The sequence below is a fragment of the Hippocampus zosterae genome, chromosome 1, assembly GCF_025434085.1.
Source record: "Hippocampus zosterae strain Florida chromosome 1, ASM2543408v3, whole genome shotgun sequence".
Taxonomy (NCBI): domain Eukaryota; kingdom Metazoa; phylum Chordata; class Actinopteri; order Syngnathiformes; family Syngnathidae; genus Hippocampus; species Hippocampus zosterae.
This window is the reverse complement of record NC_067451.1, coordinates 33,594,957-33,615,022: the sequence shown is the minus strand read 5'-3', so window position 1 is coordinate 33,615,022 and position 20,066 is coordinate 33,594,957. Positions and strand designations below refer to the sequence as shown.

Here is a 20,066-nt window from a genome sequence, read left to right as displayed (position 1 = left end):
GTATGAATCGTCCGAAGGGCGTATCACTAAACTCACCTATGATGTATGCACAGAACACAAGAGTGAGATACGACGGGAGGCACGATTCCGAGGCAAGTATTGAAGTTGGTCATTAGATCTATAGGCTAATCGCTATGAAAAATATTATGAAACAGTCTTGGTTATTGTATAATTTACTGGTTGTAGCATGGTAAATTTATGAATAAAACATTTATCACAAGATGTAGTAATAACTGTCGGTAAGGCCGAAATAGATTACAGTGTGTCGTCTTGGGGTTAAAAAGAGGACGTCAAGCCATGTCAATACAAAATGATATATATATATACAAAAAAAAAACATTCATCACATGATTTTAATCATTCAATTCCGATTACATGCGTTTGTATTAATAAAGGGGGTGAGTAGCCATTGATATGTTTATTTACATAAATAGTACACACATACACACACACACACAAAGACACACAGACACACACATGCGCGCGTGTATAATCATGTTCACAGTATCAGGTTTACTTGTGGCCCATAATATATAGCCAGGACTGAAGTATTGTGGACACATCTGTGTTTCTGATGGCCATAGCATTTCACAGTAATTGATATATTACCATATTTTCCGCACTATAGGATGCACCAAAAAGTCTTCCATTTTCTTAAAAGCTCACCGAGCGCCTTAAAATCCGGTGCATCTTTTGTATGGTCATTACGGTCAACGTCGACTCCAAGATGGCTCCTTCCTGTAGACATGCTTCCAACGTTGTAACTTGCTGTTGTTTCAGTGAACTGTGTCGCTGCTTTATTAAATAAGTTTGTGTTGCAGCTCCGAAAAAAGGAGAGCTGTGGTGTTAATTTTTTAAAATAGTCTAAACAAATACAGGTACATCTTTGTCCATCTCCGTGCCTTCTCTTCCGTTCCACTCGAGAGGCGTTCATGGCCGCCTCTGAAAAACGTAAATTAATTATTACTTCAATGAAACCACAAAGAAAATCAAGCGAGGAAATCACAAAATAAATTCTGAATAGGGGATATAGAATTTATTTTGTGATTTACTCGCTTGATTTTCTGTTTTGATGCATTATTTTCAATTTTCGTAGTTTCATTTAAGTACAGTAATAGTTAATTTACGTTTTTCAGAGGTGGTCATGAACGCCTCTCAAGTTGAACGGACGCCTCTCGAGTTGAATGGAAGGAGCGTAGCACCATCTAGTGGAGGCATTGTCGATTGCGCCTAGTAATGCGAAGCGTCCAATTTATGAAAAATTTTACAAAATAGCCATTCATTGAAGGTGCACCTCATAATCCAGTGCGTCTTTTAGTGCAGAAAATACGATAATGATTACCAGTAAATTAATCTTTGCAGTGTGAGACTGGAAACAAAATACTCTGATATTGTGGTATGCTGTATTTCTGATGCCAAATGAGTACAACATGTATAATATTAACATATTTTGATCCATTTATTTTATTGAATAAACCTGGAGTACACAGCTGATGATGAAATTATGGTCATTGTTAGTGCATAGTTTTCAAACATTTACCCTTTAAATATTATACTTTTGAATATCAGATTTCTTGATTATGAATACCTGTCAAATTAGAAAAATGGGTTCCCATGGTGAACATTTACGGAACCCCAAATTATTTACCATTAGGTGACCCAACGGAACCGAAAAACGGTTTCTGTAAATATCTGTAAATTGTGTAAACTGAAATTTCAAGAATCATAAGAAAAACGGGTATCGGTACCATTGAGTATTCAAGAGGGAATTGTCGTAATGGTATCAGTCTGGGCGGCCCGGTAGTCCAGTGGTTAGCACGTCGACTTCACAGTGCAGAGGTACCGGGTTCAATTCCAGCTCTGGCCTCCCTGTGTGGAGTTTGCATGTTCTCCTCGGGCCCGCGTGGGTTTTCTCCGGTTTCCTCCCACTTTCCAAAAACATGCATGGCAGGCTGATTGAACACACTAAATTGTCCCTAGCTGTGAGTGTGAGCGCGCATGGTTGTTCGTCTCTGTGTGCCCTGCAATTGGCTGGCAACCGGTTCAGGGTGTCCCCCGCCTAATGCCCGAAGACGGCTGGGATAGGCTCCAGCACCCCCCGCAACCCTAGTGAGGATTAAGTGGTTCGTAAAATGAATGGATGGATGGTATCAGTCTGAAAAGAAATCCTAACAAAGCTCCCCTAATAAATGTTAACCTCAAAAATAAAAATCAAGCATAAAAAAAATAAAAAGTTGACAACGGCCTCACCTCAACACACCAACGTGAAGCAACAATTTGCTACGCTGTCACCATTACACTTAATAGCGCGCGTGTGTGTGTTTCAATATTCCTCCTCTGCTTCATGAGCACACTGTAAAACAAACACCTCCTCACAAGGTCAGAACTGTTACCATAGAATCTGTTACTATGGAGAGAGAATCTGCCTTTTAACGCCACACAAGTTCTTTCCTTCCTACACACGTGTGCTTGGCACGTTCAACAGATGTGTCCTGCCTACCGTGCAATAAACAAAATAATAATAATAAAGGGCCACGTGCGCAGCTGCTAGTGCGCTCGACTGACCACATGAGCATCTGGGAAGAAAAAAAAAAGACAGAATGCTTGCAACATGACAGTCTCCCCCTCAAGTGGGAATCACATTGATGGGCGGCACACACACACGCGCACACGCACACAACAACACAAAACACATATGTAGACGACCTGTCATCGCGTCAGCTAAACTCAAACGGACCAAAATCGATGTAGTTGGTCTGGATGTGACATGGGCGTGAAGTGACACATTGTAGTAGCTGGGAGTCATGACTTCGTATGATGTAACGTTACACACCGATACAACAATGCAGCTCCATGTTACCATACAAACAATGCCTGGATGGCATTAGAGAGGCTGAACGTTGACAAATTGGGTTAGGGTTAGGTGTCATCTGTGGCGTGCCCAGTTTGAAAGCTGACTAAGTGAACCTGTACATTTCAATCTAACAGTCCCACACATTCAAATGCAGGTTAAATTAACCCACCGTACATGACAGTTGGTGTCAGAATTGGAATCGGTAGTCGCGAGTTCACCAGTGGCGTGCCCAGGTGGAAGATCGTACCTAGCTCTTTAGTGGCCTGGTGAACAAACCTGTATATTATAAACTAATAGACCCAAGTTGAAATGCAAGTTGAGTTTACCCTCCATCCATTACAAATGGTGTCAGAAGTGAGATCACAATCAGTGGGCCCAGCCATGGAATGCCCAGATTAGAAACTGGTGAACAGGCTTTCTGAATGTAAGGTTAGCGGTTACAGTCTACAGTGATTTTTTTTCAGAAGTTGGAATGAGGCATCTCACGATCCCATTACAACACAATTTTTGCATACCCTCAAACCACATCTGATCATGGTTCTATTAACGTGAAAAAGCCTTGTTACAACATGCTCGCAGTACTCAGTTTTTGTGAGAAAGGTACTTGAATGGCAATGGAAAATGGTATTTCTTACACCACGTTCCACCCTAAATACGGATTTGAACTCAGGAATCCAGTTTTGATCCCACTTCTGACACCAAATTAAATTCAGTTAGTTTTAATTGCTTTTGATTTCTTTTTTAATTCTTCATTTTTGTTTCCGTAATTTTATTAGTTTTAGGATTATGATTTGGTTGGGGGGGGCGGGGGGGTTATGTGGTGTTTTTGGCGAGTGCAAGATTTTGAAAAAAAAGGCCATAAAGCATTTGTATGATAAAGTCAAGTAACCCACAAGTCTCAAAAGACAGTTCAACTTTTTTTCTTCAGGACGCATATCCAGCAATACCCTGCAAACATATTTAAAATATATTAATTGTAAATATTTTAATTTATTGTATTTTATTTATTCAAATTTAAAATGAACCCTGGAAGAGAGGACATTTTGGCTATGATTATAGTGTAAGGAGCGACGGCCCGGCGAAGTGAAGTGAAGTACTCGAAGAGCGGTGGTACACTGTTTTATTTCAGCAAACATACGATCATTTATATACCAGCAAAGCGGACGTTAGTGTAAACAAACGTCCAGCCCACCCGGGGGCTGTGATTGGTTGGTAGCGAGCGGCAGCGGGGGCCGCCGATTGGCTGATCAGTCTCGCGGCGCGAATTTCAAATGTCGGAGTTCTCAGAGGGCATTTGTGGTTGCTACAAATACTCCCCTGTTAGAAAGTCCTTAGCAGGCTGAGTCCGAATTAGGATGGTGATGAGAGTTCATGGTTGGGTGTGCAGGCGGTCGGGCGGGCGGACGGCGCGTCCGGCTCGAGTGATGGTCAGCGGCGCGGGTTCGTCGTCGTCGTGGTAGGCCGGTTTCAGGCGGTCGATTGAGACCCAATCCTGTCGACCATGGATGTTGAGGCGGTAGGCCTTGTCGTTACGTTGCTCCACGGCGTACGGGCCACGGTATGGTCGAGTTAGAGGCGGGCGGTGGGCGTCGTTCCTTACGAAAACGTTAGTACAGGTTAACAGCGACTTCGGTACTCGTCTGCTGCGCTGGTCTTGCTAGGTCTGGAGTACGGGTCGGTACTTTCCGACGGTGCGTCGGAGATCGGCGAGATAGGCCGTGGAGTCGGCGGCGTCTTGGCTGGACGGGAAGAACTCCCGGGAACGGCGATGGTTTCACCGAATACCATCTCGGCTGAAAAGACACCGAGACCTTCTTTTGGAGTCGTCCGCATTCCGAGAAGTACCCAGGGCAATTGGGCACTCCAGTCTGGTCCGGTGCAGCGGGCCATGAGCGCTGCCTTCAACGTGCGGTGAGTGCGCTCGGCCATTCCGTTGGCGGCGGGGTTGAAAGCAGTCGTATGATGCACAGTCGTTCCCATGAGCTGACCAAGGGCGGTCCAGAGCTGTGACGTGAATGAAGAACCTCGGTCGGAGGTGATATCGTCAGGGACTCCGAATCTGCTGACCCAGCCTTGGAGAAGGGCGGCGGCGCAGTCTTGTGCAGTGGCTCCTTTCATTGGGATCGCCTCAGGCCATCGAGTCGACCGCTCGGTGGACGTGAAGAGATACTGGTAGCCGTCTGAAGGTGGCAGCGGTCCAACTATGTCGACGTGAAGATGGCCGAAGTGACGTCGGGGTTGTGGAAACTGGCCGATACCGGATTCTGTATGTTGGCCGATCTTACTGGCTTGGCATTGGAGGCAGTTGCGAGCCCAGGCTCGTACGTCTTTGTTGATTCCATGCCATACAAACTTCTCGGTCATCAGTTTGGCGGTTGATCTTCCAGACGGGTGTGATAAACCATGGATGATATCGAACATTTGACATTGGAGCGTTTTCGGGATGAGTGGCCGAGGGCGTTGCCTGCTCACATCGCAGAGTAAGGTGCGTCCGTCGTCGCCAAACGGTACGTCTTCCCATCTCAGGCCTGTGACGGACTGACGATAGTCAGCGGTGCCCTTCTGATCAGCCACTTGGGCGTCGGCGATGGCTCCGTAGTCGACGCCAAGATGGACGGCATCGATTTCCACTCGTGACAGGGCGTCGGCTACTGGATTCTTTTCACCAGGGACGTACTCTATCTCGCATCCAAATTCTGCGATGGCGGAGAGATGACGCTGCTGACGGGCGGACCACGGGTCCCCAGCTTTGGTGAAGGCGTGTACGAGGGGGCGGTGGTCGGTACGGATCTTGAACGGCGTTCCTTCCAGCAGGTGGCGGAAATGTCGCACAGCCAGGTATACGGCGAGAAGTTCGCGGTCGAACGTACTGTATCGGGTTTCAGGTTGGCGTAACTTCTGACTGAAGAATCCCAGAGGCTGCGGGATACCGTTGATGACCTGCTCCACCACACCTCCTACAGCAACGTTACTTGCGTCGGTTGTCAGTTGAAGCGGAGCCGCCGGCTTCGGGAATGTCAATGTCGCGGCCTTGGCGAGGGCGGCTTTTGTAGCTTCGAACGATTTGCTCTGGGCGGGGGTCCATTTCAGGTGTTTCGGGTTGCCGCTGAGCGCATCGTATAGCGGGGCCATGACGTGGGCGAGGCGAGGCAGGAAACGATGGTAATAGTTCACCATCCCAGTGAAATCTTGGAGAGTCTTGATCGTTTTCGGCGTAGGGAACTTGTGGATGGCGTTGACTTTAGCGGGCAGGGGGCGGACTCTGGAAACGTCGATCTCGTAACCGAGGAACTCAACTTTCGACGCGCCGATAACGCACTTGTCTCGTCGTACTACCAAGCCGTTGTCGCGGAGCAGTTGGAGGACGTTTCGGACGTGGTCGTGATGTTCTGCCTTCGTCTTCGAATGGATGAGTATGTCGTCGACGTAACATACACAGTACGACAGTTCGCCGAGGATGCTGTCCATGAGGCGTTGAAAGGTGGCGCCGGAGTTGCGAAGACCGAACGTTGAGTAGTAGAAGACGTAGGAGCCGAACGGCGTGATGATCGCTGTTTTGGGGACGTCGGGCTCGTGGACGGGAACTTGAAAATAACCTTTCAAGAGGTCCAGTTTCGTGAAGTATCTGGCGCCATCCAACTCGTTGGTGATGTCCGCGATGTTGGGTAGGGGATAGTGATCCGGTTCCGTCTTCACATTCAGCAGGCGGTAGTCTCCACACGGCCGCCATGAACCGTCAGTCTTTTTTACCATGTGCAGCGGTGATGCCCATGGACTGGATGCTTTCTTGCAGAGTCCCATCCTTTCCATTTCGGCGAAAGCTTGTTTGGCGGCCTTGAGTTTGTCGGGCGAGAGGCGTCGGAACTTGGAATAGACGGGTGGTCCTTTTGTCTCGATATGGTGGAAGAGTCCGTGTTTCGCTGCTTTCCCCGGCGTCTGGTGAAGTTCGGGTTTGAAGACGTCGGCGTACTCTTAGTAGGTGCTCGTATGGGTCGTTGGTTGTGATTGCACAGGCGTTGACGTTTTCTTGGACCCGGGCGACGAGGTCGGTGGACTGGAACGATTGGAGATTCAGCATTCTTCGGTTGCTGACATCGACCAGTAGGTTATGGTGCCCGAGGAAATCGGCTCCGAGCAGTGGTGTCCTCACGTCAGCGATAATGAAGTCCCAGGCGTATCGGCGGTTGGCGATCTTGATGTGGATGCGGCGGCATCCATACGTGGCGATGGGCGTACCATTGGCGGCCACGAGTTTGACTAGGCATGGCTGGTTTTGACGTCTGTTTTGGTCTGTGGCGGGGTAGATGGAGCGGCATGCTCCGGTGTCGACCAGGAATTCGCGATTGGAGATGGCATCGGTGACGTAGAACCCCTGGTTCGGGTTGGCGATCGTGCAAACGTAACTGTGATAAGGGCGCCACGCCGCCGGCGTTACTGTCGGTGGGTGGCCGTCGCGTTTTTTGAGAACTTGCAGTTCGGGAGGCAGTTTCTCGCGTCTCTGCCAAACTTGTCATGGTAGCTGCAAATACCAGACGGTAGCATGTAGCCGCGGGACCACTGGTTCTGGGGCGGAGCTTGACGGCGATCATGCGGTGGGCCTGGACGGTGGCGCACGGCATTGATGTCTGCGTCCACATTGGGCGGGGCTAGTGCGCTGCAGCTGCTGTGCGATTTCTCGGCGGCTCTGGTCAGGTCATCGGCTTTGGCGACTAGTGCGGACATTGACAGTGTATTGGCGTCGTGGAGGGCGGCGCGAACTGAGGACGGGATGGACTGTAGCCATAGTTCGCGCATGAGGTCGACTTTGCGAGGCTGGCCAGTAGACGGATCGGCGCCGGGTAGTCGGGCGAGTGACTGCATCTCGTTCCACAAACTGAGAGCTGTGCGGTCGCCTAGATCCTGACTGGGCATGGCGAGCAGTCGTTTGGCGCGGGCGCTGACGGTAAGAGTATACTCTTTCAGCAGGTGATCTTTCAACGAGTCGTACGTGATTTCGTCGTCTTGTTGGTCCAACCATGCCGAAACGTGCTGGAAAACGCCGTCGGGGACGGCTTCTAAGACGTAGTCCGCTTTTGTTCTCGGATCTGTGACTTTCCGGAGGCGGAATTTTACTTCGGCCCGGCAAAACCAGGAAACGGGTTCCTGAGTGCTGAAAGGCGGCAGTTTCACAGAGACGGCGTGGATTGTGAGGTTGTTGTCGGACGGCGTCTGCGGCGGTGGAGTTGTCGACATCTTGAGTCTCGAAGGTTGCGTGTTGAGAACGGCGAAGGGTCACCAGTTGTAAGGAGCGACGGCCCGGCGAAGTGAAGTGAAGTACTCGAAGAGCGGTGGTACACTGTTTTATTTCAGCAAACATACCATCATTTATATACCAGCAAAGCGGACGTTAGTGTAAACAAACGTCCAGCCCACCCGGGGGCTGTGATTGGTTGGTAGCGAGCGGCAGCGGGGGCCGCCGATTGGCTGATCAGTCTCGCGGCGCGAAATTCAAATGTCGGAGTTCTCAGAGGGCATTTGTGGTTGCTACAATAGTTTTATAAACTTAAGATGTAGTTTCAGTTAGTTTTCTTTTTTTTTTAAACATTTTTCAAAAAAAACTTTAATTTGATTGCATTAACAAATTTCCCCTAGTTTTAGTTTATTTTGTTAGCTTTTGTTAACTACAATAACTTTTGCGTCAACTCAAGTTTCTAAAACCACGTGGTTAGTGCTTCCTAAGCGGATGCCGTTTTGGTGTGAGGGGTGAGTCAGTGCGTCCATTTGCAAAGGGGAGGCACCGCGGCGCCAACGAAGTGGAAAAAGTAAGCGGGGAAATGCATGACTTGCTATCCCCGCCGCCTTGGTCGCCGCGCTCCTCTGATGACCCGAATGAGACGTCCTTCCCACTCAACAATGATGAGACGAGGAGGCGTGTGATTTTTCCGCCATTTTGAAAGCGTCCGTGAATTGAGTCGTCCCTTTGTAGCCTTCCTATTTATGATGTCCTGATCAAACTTCTTAATGTTGTGTTTGCTCCAATGGCCCAACTGGTATGGATGTTTTAAGCAGATTCTTATTCCAAAATTTGGTTGATTCCCGTAACCGATAAATCGATTGATTAATTAAAAAAATAGATAATGAATAAAATAACTTTGCAACATTAAAGATGTGATTTACAGGCAGAACATTTGTCTGAATTACAAAGCAAACAAACAAACAAAACAAAAAAAAGAAAAGACAAATTTTTGCTGATTTTAAAAGAGCGTTAAAATACAATATCAACATCTATTTTGAGTTGTTAATTTTATATTCAGAAAGATATGTCAAGATATCAATATCTAATACTGGTGGTATTGACACTAACACTATACTCCAACACACAGATAATGACACAGCGCATTGCAACATTTAAGGAAAGTGTAGTACTGTTCTATGGAAAAAAAAGTTCCATCTACTAACTGTGATCTTGATATTGTACCCCAAGAGATAACCAACCATTGTGTTGCGAAGTCAATATCTGAACTTAACAATATGTTGCTGGTGTATTGATACCAGTATTGATACTAAAGGGCACGTGCTACAGAGGCAGAGATGTAAAGAGGTAGCGCAGAGAGAGAGGTAAAGCGAAGGACAGATAATGTCATGATATCAACATTTCATGCTGATATAGTGAAACTCCTCTACAACAAAATCATGTTTGCAGCAAGAAATTTTCACAACAGGGGGGTTTTCACTGTAGCAAATTTGATCTCAGATGTAAGCGCATTCTCACACACACACACACACACACACACACACACACACACACACACACACACACACACACACACACACACACACACACACACACACACACACATACACGTATGTGTACTCTATTTTTATTCCAATAGTGCATAAGTATGAGCACACACTTATTTGACACATCATATAGTCAGTGTAGAAAGAAAAAAAGGGAAAGAAATTGCGAAATTTATGATCAGCATTCACTTTCACTTAAATAAATTTCTTGGATAATGTCTTTTATTTTGCTTCCTCCGTCTTTCATTTTGATCACTTTTACCCTCTCTTCCAGCATCACAGCTCTTCTTGTCTTAACTGCTTGACATCAAAATGTCCGTTTTGCAGTTATTTTAGCAATGCAACGTCCATCCTCGTCTGAATCTAACAATAACAAATACTTCCTGGCATGCAATGAACTTTTAAGCCATCCACGGGACGCTTCTTAGTCCTCGATGGCCAAAGTTAGCTTTCGAAGGCTAAAAGCCTTACGCTAACTGGAGGCGTCTCTCTCATTAGCGCTCCAGTTAGCGTAAGGTTTTTAGCCTTCAAGAGCTAACTATGGCCATCGAGGACTACGAAGCGTCCCGTGAGTGTTTTTAGGATGATGACAAGTAAAGCATTTGAGGAAACGTTCATTTATTTGAATGTCCGTCGAGCCATAAGCAATTTACTCTGAGCAGCTAATCGGATGCTACGGCTCTAACTTCAGTATCTACACACATAGACAGTGAGGTCCCTCTTGGCCAGTCGGAGGCCAGGATGATGCTCGGTAAGCCAATGGCAGAGCAGCTGAGTATGTTGAGTCCAGGAAACTCGCAGCTGTGACCGAAATAAACATTGTTCACTATGTACACCAGTGTGGTGGTTGCTGTTGCCGTTTCCGAGAGAACCAGTAGAGGTCGCTGTTTGGATAAGACTTTGTTGTAGTGAATGTCTTCGCGAGGCTGGAGCAGAGAAAATGATTTCGTATAACGCAACAGGGGGGGGGGTTTCGTCGTATGGGGGGCAGGAGAATGGGAATTGTGTTACTGCATAAAGATTTTTTCACATAAGGGGGTATTTTCGCCCATGTAGGTTTCGTTGTAGAGGAGTTTCACTGTACTTTACTTTTAGAATCTTTACCCCCGAGAGACAACGACACATTGCGATATCAATATCAATAATGGTGATTATCAGTTTTGTATCGACCATGATGATGATACTGCATTGGCATGGTCGAATTTGGATACCACCAACCGACATTTCAGGGTACAGTATGTGTATCATTACATCAGAATTGAGTACATGCAGTTTAAATAGGCCGTCATTTCAGTCTTTATATCCTACACTAATTAGAAATTACTTAATATGATGAAGTCTTTCTTTTGTAATCCGAAAAAAAGTCGAGACATTTTTAATGTACCGGTAGTCATCCGTCATGTCGCCATCTGAGGGTTCATTTGCCCTTCGCTACCCTGCGTCTTTTCTGATAATTTTAGATTTACGCTGTGACACGGGAACGCAAAACCCAATATTATGCAGCACTTTCATTCCCTGCTGACACCTCTTGTTAGCCGTCACCAAAATAGCCTTTAAGGATAGCACGTTGTTAATGGCGAAAAGGATCCCAATCTGGGATTAAACTCTCACACCCAGACTGACTGGCTCATGTTAAGAGCAACCGCAAGGTCACCGAAAATACAGTGAAACCGACTTAACACCAAGTACACTTAACACAGTGTTTTCCAACCTATAATGAATCACGGAACAGTCTGTACGTTAAAAAATATCTCATGGCAAGCCACCCCAATATCTAAAAGTTTACAGCATTCCCTAATATTTTAGTAATGGTCATCGATTCCATAAAGCAGAGAGAATGGTGTGTCTGTGGGGGTCGTTGTGTGCATTATGTCATTATGTGCATTAATTATGTGTAGCTGCTCTCTGTGTGCTAAAATATCACTTGTTTGAGGGTTTATGATTACTTTAAAATCTATGCTAATTTTGATTAGCCCATCTATGGCTTTTCACATGATACAGTATGTTAGCAAGCAAGAGTAGTGGACTTTCATTACACAAGATTATATGGTTTCATTGATTAGTCTGGTGTTTTAAATATATCGCATTTCTTTGTCTTGCATTTTATAGCAACAATTTGCAGTAATCAAGTGGGAGTGACATAACGGTGGAAGCAAGAACGCTTTGCTCCTATTTAGGGAACTGTGTTAGCAAGAGAATGAGAACAGGCGCAAAGGAATGCAAGCATTTAAAAAATATATTTAAATGTGTTAAATAAGTTAAAATGTGTATAAAGTGTATGGTATATGGTAAAATGAATGATGAATGAATGAACTATTTCTCTATGATTCGTGTTGTCCAATACTGAAATATTTGTGATTGATCCGATGTCAAGTAAGAACCCAGCCAGCATGGATTTTCATGACCTTCAATTTTTCGGACATTTTTTCCTTTAGATTATATTACAGTAATTGGTCAAGCAACCTTTAAAGGATTTGGGCAACATTCATAGTGAATTTGAAAATATATACCTTCGCCTTTTGTGTATACTGCATATGGCAAGTATGCAGTATCCCTTTCACATGAACACAAAAGTGAATCTTTATGGTCAATCGAATCTGACCTTAAATTCCAATATTCATAATCATTTCAAGAACACAGCTCTATCTATGATAAATGTATGGGATAGTAACTCAATTATCGATGTCACTGCACTAACACGGGGATGAATGCAAAAATTACAACATGTCAAGGCATGGCAGGGAAGCCGAAATCAGACCGCCGAAAAGATCAGCACCCCCTGTGCCGTAACAGTGCGACGCTTTGACGCCGCTTGTTTTACTGATTGTGCCTCATCGTGGGAGTTTGGCGGAGAGAATGCGCATAGAAATGTCAACGCTCGCTCATCTGATTGCTAGGAGCTGCTCATCTCGGTTCCGGGAAAAGGTCATTTTGTGTTTGGCATTTTGACGCAAAAGATAGCATTGCTGAGATTAAATAGGCCTACAGACGAAAGTATTGGGACATATGGCCATTGTGAAAATGTCAGAATGTTCCAGAAAATTATATTTTCTTATACTTGTGTGATCATATCACACTAATTGTTAGGCTAATAAATAGTGAGTCAGATTTCAAGGGTTTTTGGAAGCAACAAGAAAGAAACCCAACTTTTTTTCAACGGATCAAAGTAAAAAAAATAAATAAATTGCAATTGTAATATGATTTGTGAACAACCGAAAAGATGCGCCACTGTTGGTGCATTGCAGGCTTCAGGGCAGCCACAGATTCAAACAGAATGCCTTAATAAAAACATCAACACCTTCCCTCCCCTCTCTGCCACTCTGGGTAAGTGAACATCGTTTGCATTATTTAAGAGAAGAAGGAAAAAAAATGTTGATGAATTATTGGTTGAAATAATTAGAGCGTGTTGCTCCGAGTTGAATCACAGCGAACACAACTAGAGAACAACTACTTGGAATTTGTCTCATAACTAAACTCTGCAGGGGGACGCAATGTAGAGTAATCCCTGGGATATCATGATAGGACATATGACAATATTGAAATTTGCTGGTTGTGTATCACATCGATAGTCTTGTGATATCAATACCTAATGCCCGTGACTCCATATTGTCCGCAACGATAACACTGTGCCGCAAAATCAATGTCAATATCAATACTGGTGTATCAATATGGCGTATTAAATAATACTGACTGATATCTAAAATTTGTTATATTGATCCTACATTCTGAGAATTAAAATATGATAAATTGTGATATTTATTTTGAATAGTTATGTATGGATCATCTACCATGAGGCCCAATGGTAAGTCACAATATGATATCTGATGCTGTGGTGAAGACCCTTAGAGATCACTATATGATACATATTGATATCAGTGTTTAACATGTCTGGGCTGATCTGGAGTCAGTTGATGTGCAGAATGAGTGAGTTGCTTCCTGATGATAGTGGACAGAACAGCCTGAGGCAACGTGGAGATGGATGAAGGCACCACTGAATATTTGGGCTGAGTCACTCACACACACACACTCACAATGGAACAGTGGCCACACTATTCAGTGACTGAAGCAGCAAACAAAAACAAGTCCTACTAGTCCACGACATGAGTGGTCATTGGTAAAACAAAACCACAAGCAGCCATTGTGTGCAGCCACAAAGTGTTGAGTGGCTTCCCGCGGTTGCACGCCTATTAGCAAACACAAAGATTTTTTACAACAACAAAAAGATTATCCTAACCTTGACTAACACAATTTTTTTTTCTTTGAACGGTAAAAAAAAAAAAGTGGAAATAATATTTTTCGGCATATCAATATTTCGTGCAGGTGCTTCAATACTGTAATCTGAGAGATAACAATACGGCACACATTGATATCTAATGACGATGTATCGATACCGCACACACAGATAATATTGTGATATTTAATGCTTATGTATTGATACAGTACCCTGAACGATAATGATACATGGCAATATCAATTGCAAATCATCATGTATTGCTACTAATCTCAGACAATACAAATCCATATGTATTACTGGTGTATTGATACTGTTCTTTGAAAAGTAGCGAGACGATACACAATTATATTAAAGCTATTTCCCCCTAAAAAATAAGGACATGATGCAATATAAATACGGTACATAATACTGGAGTATCGACATGATACGATAAATGTTGATATGCAATGTTCATGTATGCAATAGTAATGAATGCAAATGTGTGGCACTGAACACAGAGAGACAATGATATGATACGTTGTGATAATAATATCAAATGTTGGAGTCGGGTGTTGTTCACAGAGAGATATTAATATGAATCATATTAAAATACAAGATGCTAGTTTGTCAGTATTAGATCTTGAAATATTAATATTTGTCACGAATCAATATTTAATGCTGGTGTATCAACACAATAGAGCTAACAATACAGTTACTGTATATAAATAATGTCAGTGTATTGATTTGATACATTGCAATACATTCTTATATCTTTCGGTTACCGCATATGTGGACGTGAGGTTCAATGAACTATAGAAGAAATGTTTATCAGTATAATATTATGCACTCTCCATTGTGTGTGTGTGCGTGTGTGTGTGTGTGTGTGTGTGCGTGCGTGTGCGTGAGTGTTTTGCGCTTGGATGGAACGGAGACTTTGAACAGCATATGGTGCAAGGCATTATGGGATTTAGCAAGTTAACAAGGTGACTCATCGAGCTGTTAATCTGCAAAATGTCCTGTAGACTTAGACAAGGAGGGCATCTTGAAACATCCCAAGACCCCCGTTTCACACAAACACCCCAGCACATGGACAAACACACGCACACACAGGCTGATGTGCCTGTGTGTCTATGTGTGCGTTTAATTGCATTAAGTGCAAACTAATAGCATCACAAAGAAAAAGGAAAAATACAATAGAAGGGGTGAGACGTAAATCTATTTGGTAAAAAAAAAAAACGCACACGAGATAACAAGCTGAGTCAATAGCTGCTAATGCTAATCTAACATGGCAAAATAGAGGCTAAGCACGAATGTACCAGTTTGTCTTGACGCCAATTTTTTGCACCGTGTTGTATGTTTCACAGTTTTTATTACCCATGGCCATGCTAATGCAAAGCGAACATGGTGAACGGATGTTAAGTGACCTGGGTAGCTGTTAATATTAAGCTAACATAGCAAACAGAGGCTACGCTAAAGTGCCCATCCAAAGTTTAGTCGAATTGTGTATTTTGAACACTGTGACCAACATACTGTAGCACATGGCAAACTGTTCTGATGGGAATCAGCAACGAATGTTTGCGTTGATTAACAGTCAGTTACCTGAGGAGCCTCACAATCACAGATGACATAGGGCAGGTTCAGTAATACACTCTAAGCGCGTACTGGTTCACTTTTGAGAGAGATGTTGAAATGTGCTGTTATTCAGAGTACACCAAAATCGGAGTGCCATGGTGCATTTAGGCACTCCGACTCGGGTGCGCAAGTGCATTAGGCAATCCAGGTGGAAACAGTTCAAGAACGAGCTGCTGATTGGTTTAGAACATGAGCTACGTTCTGAAATTAATGAGAGGGGAGCACGCTGTGCCTCTTCGAAGACACACGATTCTAGAGTAGTGCAAAGGGCATCACAAAGAATTTCCGAACAGCATGGCTTGTGAGCACAAGCCATGCACTAATATAGCTGTCGCACATTTCGTCTTGAATCTACCTGTCACATGTGCCCTTTTCTGTTTGACAGATTTTGTCACCTGTATCATCACTAATGCAAAGCTAAGATGATGTATCGAGGCTAACAAAAATAAATAAAAAGCTGACGTGTTGACACATTACAATAGGGGTTATGTATTTTTTCATGAAAAGTTTTGTGGCAATGAATGCTATTGTGTTGTAACAGTTATTATGGAGGTTAAAAAAACAACTAAATGACACATTAGTGCAGAGGTTATTCGTTTTCTGTTTCTCTCTCTTACACACACACACACACACACACACACACACACACACACACACACACACACACACACAAACACAAAGACAATTAACACTAAGCTAAAATGCAAATATGTTGACACAGTAGACAGGGGTTGTCCAAATCAGTAAAAAACAAAAAAACAAAAACAAAACTATGCGGTGGCTCATGCTTATCTAACATGGCTTGTAGAGCCCCCCTACCCCCAAACAAATCAAATAAAAACCTGAGGCTGCTGACACAGTACTACAGGGGTTATCTATTTCTGTTTTATATATATACAGTATATATAGTAGTGATTTATGCTAAGGTAAATAGCATATGGAGCTTAACAATAAACAAAAATGCTGATATGTTAGCACATTTTTATCAATTTCAATTTTAAGTTTTAAATTAACATGGGCTACACACTGGGAAAACAGCGCATGTACAGACATAACAAAACAAAAACTGTGTAGGCGCTAATGCAACACCAACATGGCATGAACACAAACTAAGAAAAAGATGGCCATATATATATATATATATACACACACACACACACACACACACATTCAAACCTCGGTTTTCGAACGTCTCTGTTCTCAATCAAATCGGTTTTCGACCAAAAATTTCGAGGTTTTTATGCCTCGGATGATGACCGAATTTCGGTTCTTGAACAAACTGAGCGCACTTGAATGAACTTAACTCCTCTCGCCTTCCTTAGACAAGGAAGTGACGCTTCCTCGGGTAGACGAGGAAGTGGTGCTTCCTCGTATAGCATTCCATTGTGAACAGACGTGTTCAATTAAGATTTTTCTTTTTTTTTTTAAAGAGCGTGGTTTCTGTTTTCGAACAAATCTGTTTTCGAACAGCTTTCTGGAACGGATTATGGTCGAAAACCGAGGTTTAACGGTATATGCATACTTATATATATATACATGTGCAAAGAGGCACCTGTGACGATCCAACACATAACTGCAGGGTGTAAGATGCTGGCAGGGAAAGCCTACATGGAACGCCATAACCAGGTGGCTGGCATAGTCTACCGAAACATCTGTGCGGAGTATGGACTGGAAACCCCAAGGTCAAAATGGGAAACACCTCCGAAGGTGGTGGAGAATGACAGAGCGAAGATCCTGTGGGACTTCCAGATCCAGACTGACAAAATGGTAATGGCGAACCAACCAGATATCGTGATCATAGATAAAGGGCAGAGGAAAGCCGTTGTAGTGGATGTAGCGGTCCCAAGTGATGGAAACATCAAGAAGAAGGAACATGAGAAACTCGAGAAATACCAAGGGCTCAGAGAGGAGCTGGAGAGAGCCTGGAAGGTAAAGGTGACAGTCGTGTCTGTGGTGGTCGGAGCACTCGGGGCAGTGACCCCCAAACTACATGAGTGGTTGCAACAGATCCCGGGAACAACATCGGACATCTCAGTCCAGAAATGTGCAGTGCTGGAAACAGCAAGGATACTGCGCAGAACCCTCAAGCTTCCTGGCCTCTGGTAGAGGACCCGAGCTGAATGAGGGACAGACACCACCCGAGGGGTGAGACAAGGATTTTTTTTCATATATATATATATATATATATATATATATACTGTACATACATATATACACACATATATAAACATATATAATTTAGAATGGCGCGTTTAGACCACGTGCCTCAGGTTGTACACTGACGCATTATAAATAGTAAAGTTGTTTGCATGCATTTCACCAAATGTTTGACTTGCACATTTTCCAGAGAGTTGCTTTGCTCAATGAATGGAGCCCAGGGCTCATAGGTCTCAAGCGGCTCTCGTTCACTCCCAGAAACAGTGAGTAATTAAAAATGTAACTAAAAAGTATCTTGTTGGGCTTTGCTTACCTTGCGGGAAGTCGTTGGGCTGCACCACGCACAGGAAAGTGTGCACCAACTGGAAGAGAATGCCGATGGGTCCAGGTTCGTAGTGGGCGACCGTCTCGTACACTCCGACGGGCACGTAGCCGAAGTCCAACTTCGCCGGCGGGGGTGGCAGCTTTCGCGGCTCCGGTTCCTGGAACTCCCCAGAGCCCAGCAGCATGCAGAGAAGAACCAGGATTCCGTTCTGAGCCATCGTGAATCCACCCGACGGCAGCGTAGATCTTCCGGGTAGTGGCTCAAGTGAACGGGTTGAGATGTGAAAAAGTGTCCTGGTAGGAAGCACCGGCTACCGGCGATTGGGCATCGTTTTTCTCATCAGCTGCGGTCTGCCCCTCCACGCCGTGAGAGCCTCTCTCCGCCGTCTCAGCGCCTCGACGAGTCACCAAGCAAGGACGCACTCGCAATGGTTGGCGACGCGCGCGCTTCCGTCGAGCAGCATCCACGCCTGTGTCGCGGGGACGCGCGTTGACCGGAGAATGGGCTCCCCCTGCTGAAGGCAAGTAGAAGGACAATGCTACGCGCAGGGGTGTCAAACTCATTTTTATCAAGTCAAACTCAAACATAATAGTTTGTTCAGTTATTGTTGGTGCGTGTAAATAGGGTAACATTATTGCACACGACGGTTCAAAGGTTTGGTGGCAAATTTGAAATGTCCTTTAAAAAAACACATAAATGCAATTTGCTCACTCTATGTTCAATCCAACTATATATTCAAGGAAAGAACATCCATCCATCCATTTTCCAATCCGTTTTATCCTCACAAGGCTGAAGCCTATCCCAGCTGTCTTCGGGCAGCAGATAGGGTACACCCTAAACTGGTTGCCAGCCAATCGCAGGGCACACAGAGACAAACAACCATTTGCGCTCACAATCACACCTAGGGACAATTTGGAGTGCCCAATCATTCTGACACGCATGTTTTTGGAATGTAGGAGGAAACCGGAGTACCCAGAGAAAACCCACGCAGGCCCGGGGAGAACATGCAAACTCCACACTTGAATTGAACCCTGCACCTCTGCACTGTGAGGCGGTCACACTGACCAAGTCAAGTCAAGTCTAGAGTATTTATAGAGCACTTTCAAACAGCCATCGCTGCATACAAAGTGCTGTACATGGAGCAATTTAACATGCACAGTAAACAGTAAGACAAATCGTAATAAAGGCGGTAGAAAACCAAGAACAAATCTAAGTCATGCTGAGTCGAACGCCAAAGAATACAAGTGGGTTTTGAGGAGGGCTTTAAAGATGGGCAGCGAGGAGGCTTGCCGAATGTTCAGTGGGAGGTCATTCCAGAGAGAGGGACCAGCAACAGAAAAGGCTCGATCCCCTCTGAGCCTCAGTTTAGTTCTTGGTACTTCTAACAAAGACTGGTCCACAGACCTTAGGCGCCGAGCATGTGTGTAGGGGGGGATGAGCTCAGAGAGGTAAGGTGGCGCGAGATTATTCAGAGATTTAAAAACAAAGGAGGATCTTGAAAATAACTAAAATGAATGGGGAGCCAGAGTAGCAGTTATGTGCTCCCTCTTACGAGTACCAGACAAGAGGCGAGCAGCGGCATTCTGGACCAGCTGAAGGCTCTTAATGGAGGACTGGCTGACTCCAAAGTAAAGGGCATTGCAGTAATTGAGCCGGGATGTGACAAAGGCATGAATTACTGTCTCAAAGTGTTCATGTGAGAGGAGGGGTTTTATTTTGGCCAGATGTCTAAGGTGAAAGAAGCTGGATTTAACAACGGCACCAATTTGCCGAATGAGTTTGAAATCACTGTCCAGTTTAAGGCCCAAGTTTGAGACTGTTGACTTAAGATATGGAGACAGGGGGCCCAACTCTACAGGATGGGATGTACAAGGGCCACTGGGACCAAAGAGTATCACTTCTGTCTTCTTTTCATTGAATTTCAAGAAATTTTGTGCCATCCAGGTTTTGATTTCTTCCAGACAGGATAGGAGTGGCCTTAATGAGAAGGCGTCTTTCTTGCTCAGTGGGACATAGAACCCCCTCCCCCACCAGCCCCACTCTCAATAGAAGGGGCATTGGTTTAATTCAGAAAATAAGTATATTGATTTGGGTTACCAACATTT

General features: G+C 44.5%; 1 protein-coding gene across 10 annotated transcripts in view; it reads right to left on the bottom strand.

Moving 5' to 3' along the window:
* prom1a (prominin 1a) overlaps positions 1-18,413 on the bottom strand; it is a 77,895-nt gene extending 59,482 nt beyond the window's left edge. For 6 of the 10 annotated variants that reach the window (XM_052059162.1, XM_052059190.1, XM_052059216.1 and 3 more), the window contains exon 1: positions 17,950-18,413. In XM_052059162.1, the coding sequence (XP_051915122.1) occupies positions 17,950-18,178 (229 nt within the window). In that variant the 5' untranslated portion in view covers positions 18,179-18,413. The remainder of the gene's footprint in view (positions 1-17,949) is intronic. The other 4 variants (XM_052059171.1, XM_052059152.1, XM_052059180.1 and 1 more) reach the window with 3 other exon arrangements.
* Positions 18,414-20,066: the final 1,653 nt, after the last annotated feature.